Genomic DNA, 17,269 nt, shown 5'->3' with positions numbered 1-17,269 from the left:
TATTCCAGTGTCTTTGCCTAGAAAATCCCAAGAGGGATTAGTAAGAGTCAGACATGACTGAACAACAAACACATTACTCTGAAGCTACTATTTTAATTCTAACTTGAACTGGCAGAGGGGGTCCCCAGAGGGAAGCTGTTACTTCCCCCTTCAGGGTTCTAAGGGTAGTCAATCTTCAGGGGTTGGGATAGTTTTCTATTCTCCCCTCCCCAGTGTTTCCTCTTTCACATATTATCTGTTGATATCAATTAGCTAGCTGGATTAATTAGCTTTTAATTAGGGGTATTTATTAAACTAGTATCACAAGAATGCTTGTACAAATAGTCCCCCTCAAAAGTCTGTGAAACACTCTCAAACCAGTACATCCAGAATCCAGGGGAATATGGGCTCAAAGTTAGAGCACATGTGACAAAGGAGGTAACTCCACTCCTGAAGATCTTTTTTTGTTGAAGTCCTTGAGATATTTCCTCTTAGGCATGACACAGTTTTCTGCTGGGCTCCCTGTGTGATCCTTAAAGGTGTCATTCTTTAGTGTGTCCAGTTTGTCCTGGGCACTTCTCCCAGAAACCTCCCCCTACTGTCCTGGTGATGCTGCTGAGATGTCAAATCTTTCAACCTTCCAAATTTTACAAAGTCATCCTCTGGGAGAAGGACCCACCATCTGCAAGAGACCTTTCCTTAATGCTAGTACATTTCCTTTGATACAACCTTCCATCTACCCTGTATATACCTTTTACATATAGAGTTGTTTCCGTGTTGTCTCCCTCACTAAAATGTAAGGTCCTTGAAATCAAGGGACTGTTTTTGCCTTTTTTGTATCTCCAGAACTTAGCACAGTGTCTGGAACATAGTAAAGGCTTGTTGACTGGCAAGAATAGAAATGAGAGATAAGCGTCTCCTAAGCCTTCCTAATCCTTTCCCTCCTGCGGACTCTCTTTTTAGGCAGCCAGATCCTCAAATTCTGGGAGAATTAGTTTGCTATTTTATAAGAGGCCCCTCAGAGTATGACCAACCAGCCAATCTGAATATACATTCTGGATTGTGTCATTTCACTTAATCCAATGACCTTCATTCCTTTCAAACTGATCAAGGACTTTTGTCCTGTTAAAATGTTTCTGGTTGATTGATTCAATGGAGGTATCTAGACCCTGTTCACACCTAGTTCATACCTCTATTTGGTTATATTAAAGATGTTCTCACCTAACAAAGGTGTGGAGCTAGAGTATTTTGTTAGTTACTTCGGCTGAGAGGGGGTGATTATTTGATTGATTCAGTTGACTCTCCACCCTCTTTACCTTTACTTTTATCTATGATTTCATTAGTCAGATAACTCCCATTACCCAAGCAGATCAGCAAGTCACTTCAACATATAGTCTCAGAGTTGCCGAGGGTATTGAAATACTCATTGTCTTGTTCAGTCAGTGTTGGAGGCAGGACTTGAATTCAGGTCTTCCTGACCCCAGGGTCCATTAGTTTTCTTCCATGCCTATCTATATCTATATGTATCCATATATCTGTACACAATATACATATATGTATTTCTACACACACACACATACACACATATTATTTCCACATCAGGGAGAAGTCTAGAACAATTGAAAGCTCTGGGCCATTTCCCAAATGCCCTCAGACTACTGTCATCCTTGCATCCAAATGGAAGGTGTGTTCATTAATATTCCCTTACATGTTAACATTAGGGTACTGGATCCTGAAATGGGGGAGGGATTAGAGCAAAGATTAGATGCTCAGGAGAGGGACATGAAAGCCATATGTCAACTGGATATGTCAACCAGGGAGTGGGTCATAGGGCAGTTGGTGGGGAGGTGAGAAGTGTGTCCCTTGGACTATGATGTTACCATCTGGGATGCTGCCCGAGGGGACCCACTCTCTGGAGACAGTACGTTTGTCTGTGATTTGGGGAAAAACAAGGCAATGGAACAAAGGGAGACAAGTAGTCAGAGCAGCTGAAAGGCTTGTGTTTATTGTGAAGAGATAAATAATGCATCACACCTGCTGCTTTCCACCTGATGGCTTTTAATCTTAGCAGTGACAGAGATTCGCCTTGTTTCAGCTTTCCAGTAGGGGAGGTTTTTGCAAGCTTGCTGAGCCTGCCTCAAAGCCATGTTTATGTAACAGATCAGCTCCACCATTTGAACTACAGGTAAATCAGGGTCTGGAGAACTGAAGCAGCAGACACATCTGCTCAAGGAATCAGGATTCAATATCATTTGGGACTCATTCCTCCAGTCTAAAGTTTTACATCAGAATCATAAACCAGAGAATAGTAGAGAAAGAAGGGACCTTTGAGCATCAAATGTCAGAACTAGAAGGATCTTAGAACAGAGAATGTCTGAGCTGGGAGCTAGACTTGGGAGCAGAGAATGTCAAGGCTGGGAAGGAGCTTAGAACAGGGAATGTCAAAATTGGAAGAAACTTAAAAATATAGAATGCAACAGGCAGGAAGGATTTTGTTAGCTTTTTATGAGACTAATGATTTAATTGGTGTAGGGAGACCCTGGGGAGTAAATTCCTATCCCAATGTAGGTCAGCACTTTCTTTGCAACTTATTATCTTTTGGGGGCATTGAGCAGTTAAGTGACTTGTTCTTGTTAAGAAGTTAACAGGTGAAGTTCTTGCTCTTGTGTCACTTGCTAAGTGTATGTGCCAGAAGTAAAACCTTCCTGGAGCTCTTCTTTAGCATGTATCCAGTTCTCTGTCCATTACGCCACACTGCCCTGGGACATCAAATGTTAACACACTGAATGTTAGAAGGGCCCATCAGACAACATAAGAGTTGGAAGAGACCCAGATACCATTAGTCTAAGTTATTTTTACCCCAACAGGTGGTCGTTCAAATTGTTTCTGAAGACCTAAGGGAGCTTCTGAGGAGAAAAAAGTGAGGACTAATCTGGCATGGACCCTGATTTTGGAAAGAGTACATTTAAAGGGTTCAGAGAAAGGAGAAGTGGAATCAAACAGTCTAATATCTTGAAGGGGAAATTGGCCTACGAAGTATGGGAAGTTCTCAAGAATGAAGTCTAAAAACTCAATGAGAAATGATTTTCGTAAGGATAAAAAATGGTAGCTGCCTCAATTCCGAGGCAGGGATGAATTGGGAGCTCATAAATCAACTCATTTTAAAGGAACACATGTTGGTGTTACTTGAAAGGACAAATAGCTGAAGATAAAGAGAAAAAAAGTGTGTTTCTGGGAGAATGAGTCAGTGTTGAGTAGCATTCTTTATCATTTGAGACTGGTCATTGTATTGACTAGAGATTTTAAGTCTTTCAAAATTGTTCATTATTGTATAAATTCTTCTCCTGGCTCTTTTCACTTTGCTTTCAATCCATTCATACAAATCTTCCCATTTCTTTGAACCTATCTCCTTCATAGTTTTATGGTAGAGTAGAAGTCTATTAGATTCATATTAATGACATATTTTTTGACACGGCTAATGCGGGAATTCGTTTCAATTGATTACAGGTATTTGTGATAAAGGCTTTGTTTTTATTTTCAATGGGCAGGATTAAGAGAAAAAGACAACAAAAATAGTTGACTGAAAAAATAATTAAAATGAAATCTCAGTGCTGGAAGGGACCTCAAAGGCAATGAACTAATAAGTGGTCATCCAATTGCCTTGTGAAGACTTCAGTGAATGTGCGTTCGCCACAACTTGGGACATCCCTTTCCACTTTGGGATTACTGTAATCTTTAGCAAGTGTTTTACTGACATCAAGCCAAAATCTGCCACTATTCACTTCTATTACTGATCCTAGGTCTGTCCTCTGGGGCCAGGCAGAACAAGATTAATCCCTCTTGCAAGTGACAAATCTTTCCCAAGTCTTCTGCTTTCCATCCAGGCCAGATCCTTCCACTTCCTTCAATTGGTCCTCAGATATCAGTCACTTCACCATCCTGGCTGCTCTTTTGTGGATGGCCATAATTGTGCAATAAGCACAATGTCATCCACATTCAGGAGCATCAGGAGGACCTCACCACCCTTAGTCATCCTTTCTCCATTTGGCCTCCTTGCAGAATATCTTCATGAAGGTGACAAATACCTTTGATGTGCACATGTCTCCATGCATGCTTCCTTGGTTGGTATTGACAATCAGAGGGGCATGGAACAAAGGAAGCCCCATGATTATATCTTACAAACTAATTAGTGCATGAGAACTCCTTGGAGGAATAGAGATATTTTAAAGCTGCATTTTGTTCTACCAAGTCAAATGCTCTCAAAAACCCCAGAACAACGGTAAATACAATGGAATCTCATGTTCTTTTCTTGAGTTTGGGACAGTGGAGGGGTACTGGATTTGGAGCCAGAAAAAATATGAGCTCAGATCCCACTGCTGACATGGGCTAACTGTGGGAATTTAAGCAAGTATTTCTCTCAGCCTCAGTTTCCTTAGCTGTAAAATAAGGGTCTTGAATATGATGAACTCTAAGGTCTTTTCCAGCTCTACAACTTTGATCTTAAGATCAATCATTCCATTAAGAAGATGTGGAGATGTGGACTGCTGCGGATAATAATCAGTGAAAGCCTGCTTCTTCCTTTCTCATATTTTCATCAAGGATATTCTCAATCAAAGCATGTCTACATCATTGTCATAAAGATTTTATAGAGATGAAAAGGATGAGAACAAATTTATAGACTCACAGGTCAGTAGTTACTGACATTTTCTCTTGATTATCTTTTAGGGCAAAAAGAATACTGCCCTGATATTTTTCTACAAATGTTTGGTATCTTTCTGTCCTTTGGCTGTCTTGAAAATCAATTCTTTGATGATTCAGAAATGTACTAGTGACTTCTTCCGTGTCTACACGACTCGATCCAGGCAATTCTCCTCACTTCATCTTCTTATAAACAATCTCTATTTCTTGAAGAAGATCAGAGGCATTAGAGTTCAAACATGTTGGTTCCATAAATGAAAATGTTTCTTGCTGCATTCAATGTGGGAGGAAGCCAACTCCTCAATTTACTTCTTCAAGGAAAATATATGTATTTTCCTTCCATTTGGTTGTAACTACTTTTGGCTTCTGGTCTCATTTATAGCAAAGTTATCAGTATTTGTATACTTAACTTCCTGGCTCATTGGACAAGGATCTCACACTTACAGGATCAGCAATTAAATTTAAATTTATAGATATTCTAAAAACCATTCATTATGTCTTCTATCCCACTTCCCATTACTCTGTCACGTTCTTTGTAGAAATTCAAGGGACTGGCACATGACTGAGAACTAGTTTGTATTCTTGCCTTCAACAACAGTTGAAAGAGTCACCATCTAGTACATTTCCCTTTTGGTCATGAGTCTGTCCATACATTGTGACTCAGGTCTTTGAATAGCAGACCCAAATGGTTACTGGGCCTATACTCAATCATTTAATAAATCAATTAGAAAACATTTATTAAGCACTGACTGTGTGCCAGGCACTGTGCTTATTGCTGGGGATACAATTGAAATAATCTACTTGTCCCTCCCATTAGAATGTAAAGTCCTTAAAGGGCAGAGTTAAGAGGGTATACATTCCAGCCACATGGGATGGCCAGTACAAATCAGTGGAGTTGAGGGGTACAATGTGTGTATGACGAGAAGAAAATTGGCCATTTTGACTGAAACCCAGAACAGGGAAGAGAGTCATGTACAACAAATCTGGGAAGTTATTTGGTGCTAAATTGTGAAGGGCTTTAAGAGCTAAATAAGAAGAGTTTCTATCTGATTCTAGAAGCAATAGGATGCTGCTGGAGGTTACTGAATAAGGGAATGACATGGTCAGATGTGCTTAGAAAAAGTATAGGCAGGGCTGTGTAGAATGGTCCTGTGAGGTGAAAGACTTCAGTCAGAGAGAACGATTGGAAGGCTGATGCAATAACATAGATGAGAAGTGATGAGAACCTGGACTAGAGTGGGGTCTATGTAAGTGTAGAGGAATCTGATGTGAGATTCTGTGAAGGCAGAAATGGCCAGCTTTGGCTATTGATGGGCTATAGGGTGAGGGAGAGTGAGGAGTTGAAAACAACACTGATGTCACAAACCTGGGAGACAAGAGGGATGGTCGTGCCTCTGACAAAGACAGAGAAACTGGGAAGAAGGAAAGATTTGGGGGGAAATATGTTGAGTGAAGGTTTGGGCATATGGAGTTTAAGGGACCTGCTTGATAGGACCTAATGGACCTTGCTCTCAGCAGGTACAGCCTCGGAGAGCTTGGGTTGTCTCCATGTTGTGATTAGATATCAGAGCAGGTCTTTTCTGGGGATAAGTGGGATAATGAATCACATTTTGAGGCTGGGAATTCAAATATCAGTAGCCCAATTCTACAGATAAGGAAACTGAGATTAAAGTGCTTCAAAATACAGAAAGCACTTCCTCACAACAGCCCTGTGAAATGGGCAATGAGAGTATCTAGTTCAATTTTACAGATTATCGGGAAGTTGGTTTTTTGAAACAGTTTTAGACTGATTAGCTTATGTGCTCACAGTCCTAAAGCCAAGAATTGTGCCAACCTGAATAGAGTTCTTCTGATCTCAAGCCTGGTACTCTTTCCACTACCCTCTTCCCACTCACCACATATACACATCATGATTGGTCATTCATGTTTGTAGTTTGGACTGAATTCCCGCCCCCCCCCAAAAAAATTTGCCCATGCTCTCTGCTTGCTATTCAGATATGAGGTCATGAAGAGTCAAAAAATGACTGAACAACGCACATTTCCTAACCCCGGACCCAGAGCTCTGTCTTTCTCATCACTGAGCTGCTTAATACATGCTTGTTGATTGATTGAGTTCGGGGTGCCCTGCATGGAAACTGACTGAGGGGGTGAGAAGTTTGTAGGCTATTGAAATACTCCATAGGACTGACTGAATCTTGCTTCAATCATTCAAGGGATGACTCAGTAATAATAATAATGATAGCTAGGATTTATGGAGCACTTTATGTGTGCTTCTCATATAGCCCTGAAAGAGAGTGTGTATCATTGTATCCATTTTATAGATGAGAAACTGAGGTTGGAAGAGGTTAAGTGAGTTGACCAGATTCATGTCCGAAGAAGGATTTGGATTGAAGTTGTTCTGGCCCCAGGTCCGACACTTGATCCATTTTGCCGTTTAATTACCCAGTAGAATTTCAAGTGTCCCAAACAGACTTCAGGGACAGATACTGGGAAAGTATTAACAATCAATGAAACAGCACTTGGTAACTACTTACTCTATTCCCAGCACTGTACTTTTCACTGGAGATGCAAATACAAAAAGCACAAAGATCTCTGCTCTCAAGGAGGTGACATTTTAGTGTGGAAGACAATGCACAAAGGGAAGCAGTGATCATGGAGGACTATTAATAGTCATCAAAAAACTTATGAGGAGGTCAGGATGGTAAGTGTGGTCAAAGGAGATGGGGTTGATACAACCCATCCAGGAACAATGACCCATTTAATCGGATCAGGGTTCCTGGTTTCAGAACTGCTGGGAGAGGAAAGAACAGAAAAAAAGTGGCAAGAAAGATGGCAAGAGGAGAAGGAAGGAAAGTAGGGATTGAAATGCATGGCTAAGTCTCCCAATCAAGATGCCAGAGGAAAAAAATATTTCTCTAGAATAGGGGAATTTTTCATTCATGGTCAAATAATATTATGACAGTAGTTGCCCACTGTGCCCATTTTTAAGGCCACTCCTGCCTCTGTCGGGGCTGCCACTAGAACCAGTCACATGAGTAGCCAATCTCTACCAGGACATAAGAGAACCTTTGTTCTCTTAGCTCTGCCGCCTCCTTGGATTGGAGTTTTTACCTTGCTGTTAATTAACTAGTTGAGTGACCGGGAGCAAGTTACTTCTTTCTAGGATTTAGTTTACTTGCCTTCTTAATGAAGAAGTTGAATTAGATGATTTCCAAGGTCCTTTTCAGCCTTAATATTCTATGTTGTAACACTCTGTATCTGAAGTCTCTGACAGCTCTGACGTTCTCTGTCCTAAGGTCCCCTATGAGCTCTGACGTTCTCTGTCCTGAGATCCTGTGTAACCAAAATTCTCTGTTCTCAGATCCCTTGGAACCCTAACATTCTCTCTACTAACATGCTTTGTTTCGAAGTTCATTCCATCTCTCACCCACTCAAGTGTGGTCTGTATGATGTTTGTTTGAACTGACAGCTTATTATACCCATCCACCGACCTTTTGTGAACCTAATTACCCACCAGAAGCCTCCTAACTCAATTAACCAGCTGGTAACAACTTTAATTCAGAGACACTCCACTATACCACTCACCTCAGCAATCACTCGAGTTTCTGCCAGGGAGCACATCTCACCCACTTTTGTTTATAACTGTTGAAATATTTTTAATCAAAATAATTAAATATGCTAAGTTTCCCTCAATTAGTAATACATTAAAAATTAAAAGTGCTTAAATGAAGGCTGGCAGAAAAAAAAAAGCCTTTTGCCTGGAGCTGAGCGCTGGTACTTAACCAGTCCCCTCCTCCTGGAGCTGAGAGTCTCTCGGATCTGATTCAAGCACTTCAGAATGTTGGTTTTTCTTCATCCAGGATTTTTCCAAACAATAGCACAAAACATTTTAGTGCTTTTAGGGATCGACCCAGCAGCCCCTGGCATGAGGGAAGGAGAGGGAGCTTGGGAGCTCTCTCAGCTGATAAGCTATGTGACCTTATGCGAGCTCTCCCCTCTCTGTGGGCCTCCGTTTCTGGATCTATCAAATGTGGAAATTTAATGTAGTGTTCTCAAATGTACCATCCAGCTCCCCAGTTGGATGCTACTCTAAAAAGGGAAGTCGTGTTAGAATCAACAACAAAAACAGCTAAACTTGCAGTTAGGAGAGCAGAGAGAAGTGCTCAGATCTTGGTCCTGATATTTCTTACCTAAGAGACTGTGGGGAAGTGACCATCCTTTGTACAGTTTCCTCATTCATAAAATGAGGATAATGATGTTTGAAAGTACCTACCTCACAGGGGTCCACACACTATTGGTAATCTCACCAACTCCCATGGATTCAACGATCATCTTTGTGCAGACATCTCCCAATCAAATGATCAGCATTAATTAAGTATCTATTAAGTACTAGGCACTGAGAAAAGTGGGACAGCTAGATGCCTCTGCAATAGAGTGCTGGACCTACAGTCAGGAAGGCCTGAGTTCAAATTTGATCTCAGGCAGTTCTTACTAGCTGTGTTACTCTAGGCAAGTCATTTAATCTTGTTTGTCTCAGTTTCCTGATCTGTCAAATGAGCTGGAGAAATGGCAAACCACTTCAGTGTCTCTACCAAGAGAATCCCAAAGGGAGTTGTTAAGAGTCAGACATGATTGAAAATGACTAGACCACAACAACTTTTGTTATGCCATCCAGTAAGCACCGAGCATTAACTATACATCAGATACTAGGAGAGGTGCTGGAAAGACAAAAGCAAAGCAGATACTGCCCTCAAGGAGCTTACATCCTAGAAGAGAGAAAGTTTCCTCATTCATAGAACAGAAGAATGGATCTTCATTTTCCCTTTCAGGTCTAATACTCCATGATTCTAACCCCCCTTCTGATGCTGAAACTATGGCCCAGAAAGGGGATCAGGCTCCCCCAAAGTCATCCAAGTAGTAAGTGGCCAGATCTTGGGTTGAAACCCAGGTTTTCTGATCTCAATTCAATGCTATTTCCATCAAGGCTTAGACTTGGAACCAGAAGACCTGGATTCTCTTCCTGGTTGTGGCATAGCCTAGCTAAGTAGCCTTGGGCAAGGCCTTTCCTTTCTCTGGCTCCAGTTTTTTCCTCTGCCAAATGAAAAGGTTGAGCTGACTGATCTCCATGACTCCTTGTAGTTCTCACAATCTAGGAGTCACTCAGCTTGTTAAGTGTCTGATATAGGATTCAAACCCAGTTTTTCCTCACTCCAAGGCCAGTACTATCCACCACACAATACTACCTCTCAATTTCCATTGGTTGTTCCAATTCCTTCTCTCCAGCCTGAACCAAACAAGTCTAAACCTGCTTTCAAATGATGGCACTCAGATATTTGAAGATCTCCCTCATATTTCCCCAGAAATTCTCTCTTCGCTAACTTAAATGCCTCTAATTCATACAGTTGGTTCTCATATACCATAGTGTTGAGTCCTGTGAAAAATCATTCTAGAAAGTAATTCAGCCATTTTGGTATAAGAATATAAAAGCTGCCATTTTGGGTCAGTCAACAAGGTTTCACTAAGGACCTACTATATGCCAGGCACTGTGCTAACTGCTGGACATTAAAATAAAAGGCATAAATAGAGTTCCTGCCCTCAAAGAACTTATAGTCAACAGGGGGAGATAACAGATGAATAGCTATGTGCACATAAAGTATATACCCAGTAGATAGAAGGTAATATTTAGAGGAAGTGGAACCAGGAATGGCCTCCTGTAAGAGGTGTGCCTTGAGCTAAGTCTTAAATGAGGTGAGTGAAGGTAAGTGCCAGAGGTTTGGAGGAAGAGCATTCCAGGCTTAGAGCACAGCCCGTGCAAAAGTACGGAGTCAGGAAATGGAATGTGGTGTTCAAGGAAGAGATCGTATAGTTGGATTGTAGAATGTGGGAAGGAGAGCAAAACATAAAAAGAATGCAAAGTGAGGGGCAGGGGACAATTTACAAAAGGATTTCTATTTCTTCCTGGAGGTAATAGGGAGCTCTTTGAATTTATCGAGTAGGAATTAGTCACAGGCAGAGGTGTATTTTTGATAGATCACTTTGGCAGCTGAGTGAAGGATAGATTGGAGTGGAGGGAAACCTGAAGCAGGAAAACCCATTAAAAAGCAATTGCCTACCCCCTTCCTGATAGGGAAAATGGTTTCAAGATGCAGAATGAGACATATATTATCAGACACAGCTAATCTGGGAATTTGTTTTTCTTGACCATAAATATTTGTTTAAATGGCTTAATTTTTCCTTTTTAAAAAGTGGGGGTTCAGGGAGGGGTTGCTATGGGTTGCCAAAAGAAAAAAGAAGAGAGCCATTGCTGCATTTCAAAATGCCAACTTTAATTTAGAAAAAAAGAAAAAAAATCATAGACAAAACAGGAAGCCTGAAAGAATCACAAACAGAATAGTTTTGAACATTACATGTGTAATTTTGTACATTTTTTAAAGTGAGCTAGATATAATAAAGGTACACAGTTTTCTGACCAACCTTTTTTTTTTCCTTTTCTTTGTTCTACTATAAATGTGAAAACGCCCACTTTGATGTTTAAGTTTAAAGTAAAACAGAAGGCTATTTCAAGAGTCCAGGAAAGAAGGGGTGATGTCCCAATCTAGAGTTGTGGCTGGTTGAGAGGAGATTTATCAACTAGGAATGCATAAAGGAGTTGACCTGAGGAATAGAGTTCTTAACCCTAAATGAGCACTGAGGTTTTGAGTCTGGGTGTTAGGAAGAGGCTCAGCAACATGATCCATTGAGTACAGTGAGAATACAGTTGCTAAGAGAGAGCCCATGAATTGGGCTTAGTTGTCCTTGACATCAACTGTAAAATTCACATTCCCCATAGTTTTTTTTGTTTTTAAGTAATATGACTCATTTATGCTGGATGACCTCCCCTTTTCTACCTTACTCCCCCTTTTCCTTTTCCTCTCCTTTCTCTCTCTGCCTCTCTTTTTCTCTCTGTCTCTCTGTCTCTGTCTCTCTGTATGTATCTTGCTCTCTCTTTCTCTCTGTCTCTCTGTCTCTCTCTGTCTCTGTCTCTCTCTGTCTCTCTCTCTCTCTCTCTCTCTCTCTCTCTCTCTGTCTCTCTCTCTCTCTGTCTCCATCTCTGTCTTTGTCACTGTCTCTCTCTCTGTCTCTTTCTGTCTCTGTGTCTGTTTGTCTGTCTGTCTGTCTAGCTATCTCTGGCTCTGTCTCTCTTCTCTCTCTTTTTTTCTTTCTCTCTTCTCTTCCCTTCTCCTTCTCCTTCTCCTTCTCCTTCTCCTTCTCCTTCTCCTTCTCCTTCTCCTTCTTCTTCTTCTTCTTCTTCTTCTTCTTCTTCTTCTTCCCCTTCTCCTTCTTCTTCTTCTTCTTCTTCTTCTTCTTCTTCTTCTTCTTCTTCTTCTTCTTCTTCTTCTTCTTTTCTCTCTCTCTCTCTCTCTCTCGCTCTCTCTTTCTCTCTCTCTCTTCCTCTTCCCTTCTCCCTCTGTCCTTATTCCTTTCATTCTCTTTCTCCTCCTTACATAACAACTTTTTTTTCTTTTTCTAGAGGTGACTGATGAAGCTATAAGTTCCTGTTTTGGGGCATCCCTGGGTATCCAGTACAAGGTGGTTCAAGGTCAGCTGTCAGGCTTAGGATGTGAGAAACGTGGAGATGGATCCTTGAGTAAGTCCCTTGCAAATGCCTTAATCACTTACCATGAATGCCAGTTTTCCACATTGTCCATTACCTCTGGATGTCCACAGAATCAGTATCTCAGCATTGAAAGAGCCCTCAGAAGGCATCTGGTCAAGTCACATCTATACAAGAATCACTTTTAATAAACAGGTCCAACAAGTAGACAGCCAGACTTTTAGGACATTCAAGGAGAGGGAACCTACTGCTCTCCAATGCAGCCTCTTCTGCTGTTGGAGAGCCCTAATTTCAATGAGTTTTCTCATTTGCATCAGGCTCACATCCACTTCTTGGCAATGTCCACTCTTGCTCCTAGTTCTCACCTCTGAAACAAAGCAGAGTAACCCCAATCCTTCTTCCTCACAACAACGCTTTGAATACTCAGGCTCTTAGGATTATAGATGTAAAGCTGAAAGGGGCTGCAGAGGAGTCTGGTCTAAGCTTGTCATTTTACAAACGAGTGAAGTGATGAGAAGGGAAGTGATTTGTCCAAGGCCAGATGGCTAATGAGTGGCAGTTAGAATTTGAACCCAGGCCTTCTGACTCCATAGCTCATGTTTGTTCAATCATACACTGCCTCTTAAGATAGCTTTTGAGCTCCTCTAGGTCTTCTCTTCCCTAGGCCTAATGTCTCCAACTTCTTCACTCTTTCCTCAGATGGCATGAGCCTGAGCTCCCTCACCATACAAGCCACACTCCTCTGCACTTTATCTCCACTTTATCAATGTCCTTTCTAGAATATGATACTCAGAGGTCTGGGTCTTCTTTTTCCTTTCCTTCTCCTATCTAATCATTTACAAAGTCCTGTCAATTCTACATTCATAGACATCTATGAATCTACATCCAATGTCCATTACCACCAGGCTGCCAGCAGGGTGAAGAATTCTTTGACCACAAAAATCCTTGAAGCTAAGTTACTAAGTCAATGTGGGGATTATTGTCTGTGTTAAGAGGAAGTGGCCAAGCCAATGAAAGTATAAATCACTCAATTAATACGCATTTATTAAGTACCTACTTGGTGCCAACCACAAATCTTTGAAGTGTTAAGCTGTAGTAGTATGCCCTTACCCTCTGGGAAGCTTTGTGAGGGCAGGGACTATGGATCACTGAAATTTTTGTATCTCCCTCAGTGTCCCGCACAATGATCTGAATATAGTAGGAACTTAATAAATGATAGTTGAATTTAAACTCAAGTTCGCTACTAATGGAGCTGCCCCAGAAGCTTCTCTTGGTCATCCTATCTGATGACTGAATTAGATTCTTTGGCGGCAGTGTGAAGCTGTGGTCAACAGCTATACAAGGTGAGGAACTAAATAATTGCAATGAATCACCGAATGATTGATTCAGTTTGGATCCAATTTCAAGAGTTTAATTGACTTAAATCACCCCAGACTCTGAAGCCACACTTAGTATTTCCTAAACAATAAATTCTTCCTCGATTCAAGGACCTTTGGTTCCATCAGGATGGGTCAGTCTTTCCCAGAAACAGATCACAACCCCTTAACTTATCTAGTAGATAGTTTTTGAGAACTGCTACGCCTAAACAGAACAAAACAAATCACTCTGCAGGTAATTTGAGTATAAGCCCCACCCCCTCATCTCTCATCTTCTGGGGCCATAGGTACATAGCCCAGTACTGGATCCCTACCTGCCTTTCCAGTTTAGAAGGAAACGTCAGAGCTCAGGTCTGATGCCATAGCCTTTGAGAAGATAGAATCATCATAAAAGTTGAATCAGTCATAAGATTCCACCTCTCTGTAATTCCCACCCCACTGCCCCTAATTCTACCTTCTGGGTTCAAGAAAATCAAGCCTCTCTTCTATATGACAGTCCTTCCTCAAAATAAATATTCCAGGAGAACTGACCAGCTGGAAGAAGGGGCTGCAGGGTAAAGGGATCTTCCAGGTGAGAAGGCTCCTGGGGAATGGTGAAGTCTGCAGCATCAGGAGCAGATCCAGGCCAGAGGACAGTGGAACTGTCACCTTCCTAGTCACAAAGAAAGGCCTATAGGAGCATAGTAGGAATTCCATACACATGTCAATATAAAGCCACAATCCATTAGAAAACTCAAAAGGCATGGAATAAATACTACTTATACATGATAAGGTGGGCATCTTTGTATCCAGGCTGGGATGTCCTCAGCTGGGGTTCCTAATATTAATGGGAATAACAGCTGATATTTATAAAACATTCTAAGATTTGTAAAGTGCTTTCCATATGTTATCTCATTTAAGTCATTGCAGAAGATAGACATAGTTATTATCCCCATTTTATAGGTGAGAAAATTGAGGCTGATAGAAGTTAATACATTTGCTCAGGGTCACACAGTGACTGAGGCTGGATGTGAATGCATGTGCTCCTAACTTAAGTCCAGAGCTCCATGCTCACCTGGGCTTCTAGCCTGACTGACTCTGTATATAAATCAACTTTGCATTTGTCAGTCATTAACAAACATGTATTGCTTGCTATACACCAGGTCTTGGGTTAGGTACTAAGGAAACAAGGGTTTCCAGGCCAGCGACTTCTATCTGAACTGCTTCTCTTGGCCTTCATAGAGCTAAATGCTTATATCCTTTCTGGAGCTCATGGCAACACCAGATTGAGCCATTCCTATACTGCGTCATGCCTATTTGTTGACACAGTTCAGTCCATGTGTGTAGAATCTCCTCTTGGGTCCAGTCAGATGAGTGATCTCCTAGAGAGAGGCTCTATCCAAGTAGAGATCAGGGGCATTCCTGGATGGGATTCCTCCATTGTCCAAATCAAATATCGGAAAATTCTGAGCAAACAGCAGTAGATTCTATGTAATTACCCTTTCATCACAAACCCATTTAATTCATATACCTGTTATAACTGTCATCTTTGTAACAGTAGCATGAGGGTCTTAGCCAGACTTTGTATCTTTCCGCAGAGCATAGTGCTCCACACACAGTAGGTGTTTCACTTTTTTTTAAAAAAAGAATTCATTGATGAATCGTTTTTCATTGCACAAACCCAGAGCTTAGCTATTCTCTCTTTGGGCTTACAATGGCATTTTTCTCATACCACTAAGCACTCATTATATTCCATTTTCTATACAATTATTTCTATTCAGATTGCCCCACTATGAGACTCTAAGTTCCATGAGGGCAGTGCCTATATTTTCTCTAATTTCCCTTAATTCCCAGCACAGTATCTGCAGACATTGGGCACTTAATGAATTTTTTAATTGAATAGAATTCACATTAAGTGAATTAAATTCTGTTTTTCATGTCATGGCAGAAAGGGACTTGAAAGACATGGGCGTTAAGGACATTATAACACGCGTGCGTGGTGGAACTGCTGTGCCAACCTCTGGCCTTTCCAACAGCTGGACAGCTGAGACATATCTTTCCTGGGGGAGGTCGTTAAAGGATAATCCTGCTGTTATTGATTTCGAGGTAAGTCTTTTCTCAGTTGAAGAAACTCCACGGCCAGAAGGAATGAAAGTGAAGCAGACCAAATCATTTCATATTTTTTATTATGAGCCCATCAGAGAACAAGATTAAATGTAACGGGGCACTGACCTGGTAGCCTCCCCTTTGCTTCACCACAGGGAGTCAATTTCTCACCCAGAGCCCCTGAAGTGAGCTAGACCAGAAACTTCATATCTGGTCACTGCCTGGATCCTACTCAGAGGGCCTTGGGAAGTAAGGCACTGATAGTTAACTCCAAGAATGTCCTCAGGGTTGGATTACATTCAATCACTATGCTTCTCATATCCAAAGGAAACATGATATACAAATGAGAAAAGGTTTGTCTATCCAGCTGAGTGTCCCATTTAAAATCTGTCCTGATTAAAGCTTTTGAAGGATAATATAATCGAATATCCAATTCTCCTATTTTACGTTTTTTTAAATGTTTAAATATGTAAGGGTGTACTTGAAGATGGCAGGGAGGCTAGCAAGAATATAGCCAAAAAGTCCAGTGAAGCATGGTTAGAGATGGCTAGAGATGAGGTACTCATCAGTCAGAGCACTGGGACCCCAGTGCAGGGCACCAGAGATAAAAGGGTTGAGTTCTGAAAAGCACCATTTCTGATCTGGGTATAAAGGAGGCAAGTGGCCTTCAGGTGACATTTTTACCCCGTGCTAGGTAGGTGGTGGGTTTCTGCTTAACATTATGTTTAGTCATATGATGCATTAATTGAAAAGATTTCGAGCAGGATGAGGAAGTAGAGAAAATTCCTTTTTATTGGATGTTTAAAAATTAGTGTAATAATTTAATACAAATATCAGCAAATTTTAAGTGTTGTGCTTGGGTGCAATATAATGACCCCTGAGTATATATGGTTCCTTCTCCTTTGGCTTTAAGGAAATATTTTTTGTAGCTTTTTAGATGGGCAGTGGTGTGATCAGGCACATTCACTCCGAGGCCCCAGTTAGGAAATTTCTTAACATTTAAGCAGAGGTTGTGCTTTCTACCCAACTTTACATTTATCTCTCTCTCTAGTTAACCCCTGGCCTCTTTGTGATAAAGTCTAAGTTCCATTTTTATTAGAGTGGAAGTCACAGGAAGGGGAAATTGTGAAAAAGGTGACCTTTTCTTGGGACTTCTGTTACCTTGATCTTCTGCTCCAAGATAACTGTAGAATCAACAAATTTCCTCAATATCTCCCTTCTCGGCCGCACCTCGGTCCTTCTCTTATCTCAGAAAGTGTGCTAATATGACATGCTCCAGCCTTTCAATTCCAAGCCCTCAGAAACTCTCCCTCTGGTTCTAAAATAGTTTCTTCCTTTTACACAATTTCCTTAGAGTGTGATCCAATCTCTCCTCCAATGCTTTGATTGGCTAAAGAAGGTATACAGGCCCCATTCAAATTCCCTACCTGATTCTTTGATGTATACCTTACAGGTATACATGAGAGGGAAAGCAGTGTGGAGTAGAGTTATAGTGAACCTTAGAGCCAGAAAAACATGAGTCTAAGTCATGCCTCTG

General features: G+C 41.1%; 1 protein-coding gene across 1 annotated transcript in view; it reads left to right on the top strand.

Annotated features, from left to right (window-relative positions):
- Positions 1-17,269, top strand: part of C8A (complement C8 alpha chain) — a 94,166-nt gene that overhangs the window by 57,617 nt on the left and 19,280 nt on the right. Inside the window, exons 8-9 of the mRNA XM_036755951.1 lie at positions 12,188-12,304; positions 15,575-15,732. Coding sequence (XP_036611846.1) covers positions 12,188-12,304; positions 15,575-15,732 — 275 coding nt within the window. The remainder of the gene's footprint in view (positions 1-12,187; positions 12,305-15,574; positions 15,733-17,269) is intronic.

The sequence above is a fragment of the Trichosurus vulpecula genome, chromosome 4 (genome assembly GCF_011100635.1).
Source record: "Trichosurus vulpecula isolate mTriVul1 chromosome 4, mTriVul1.pri, whole genome shotgun sequence".
NCBI lineage: Eukaryota > Metazoa > Chordata > Mammalia > Diprotodontia > Phalangeridae > Trichosurus > Trichosurus vulpecula.
The sequence above is the reverse complement of the archived record's forward strand: the minus strand, read 5'-3'. Positions and strand labels throughout refer to the sequence as shown.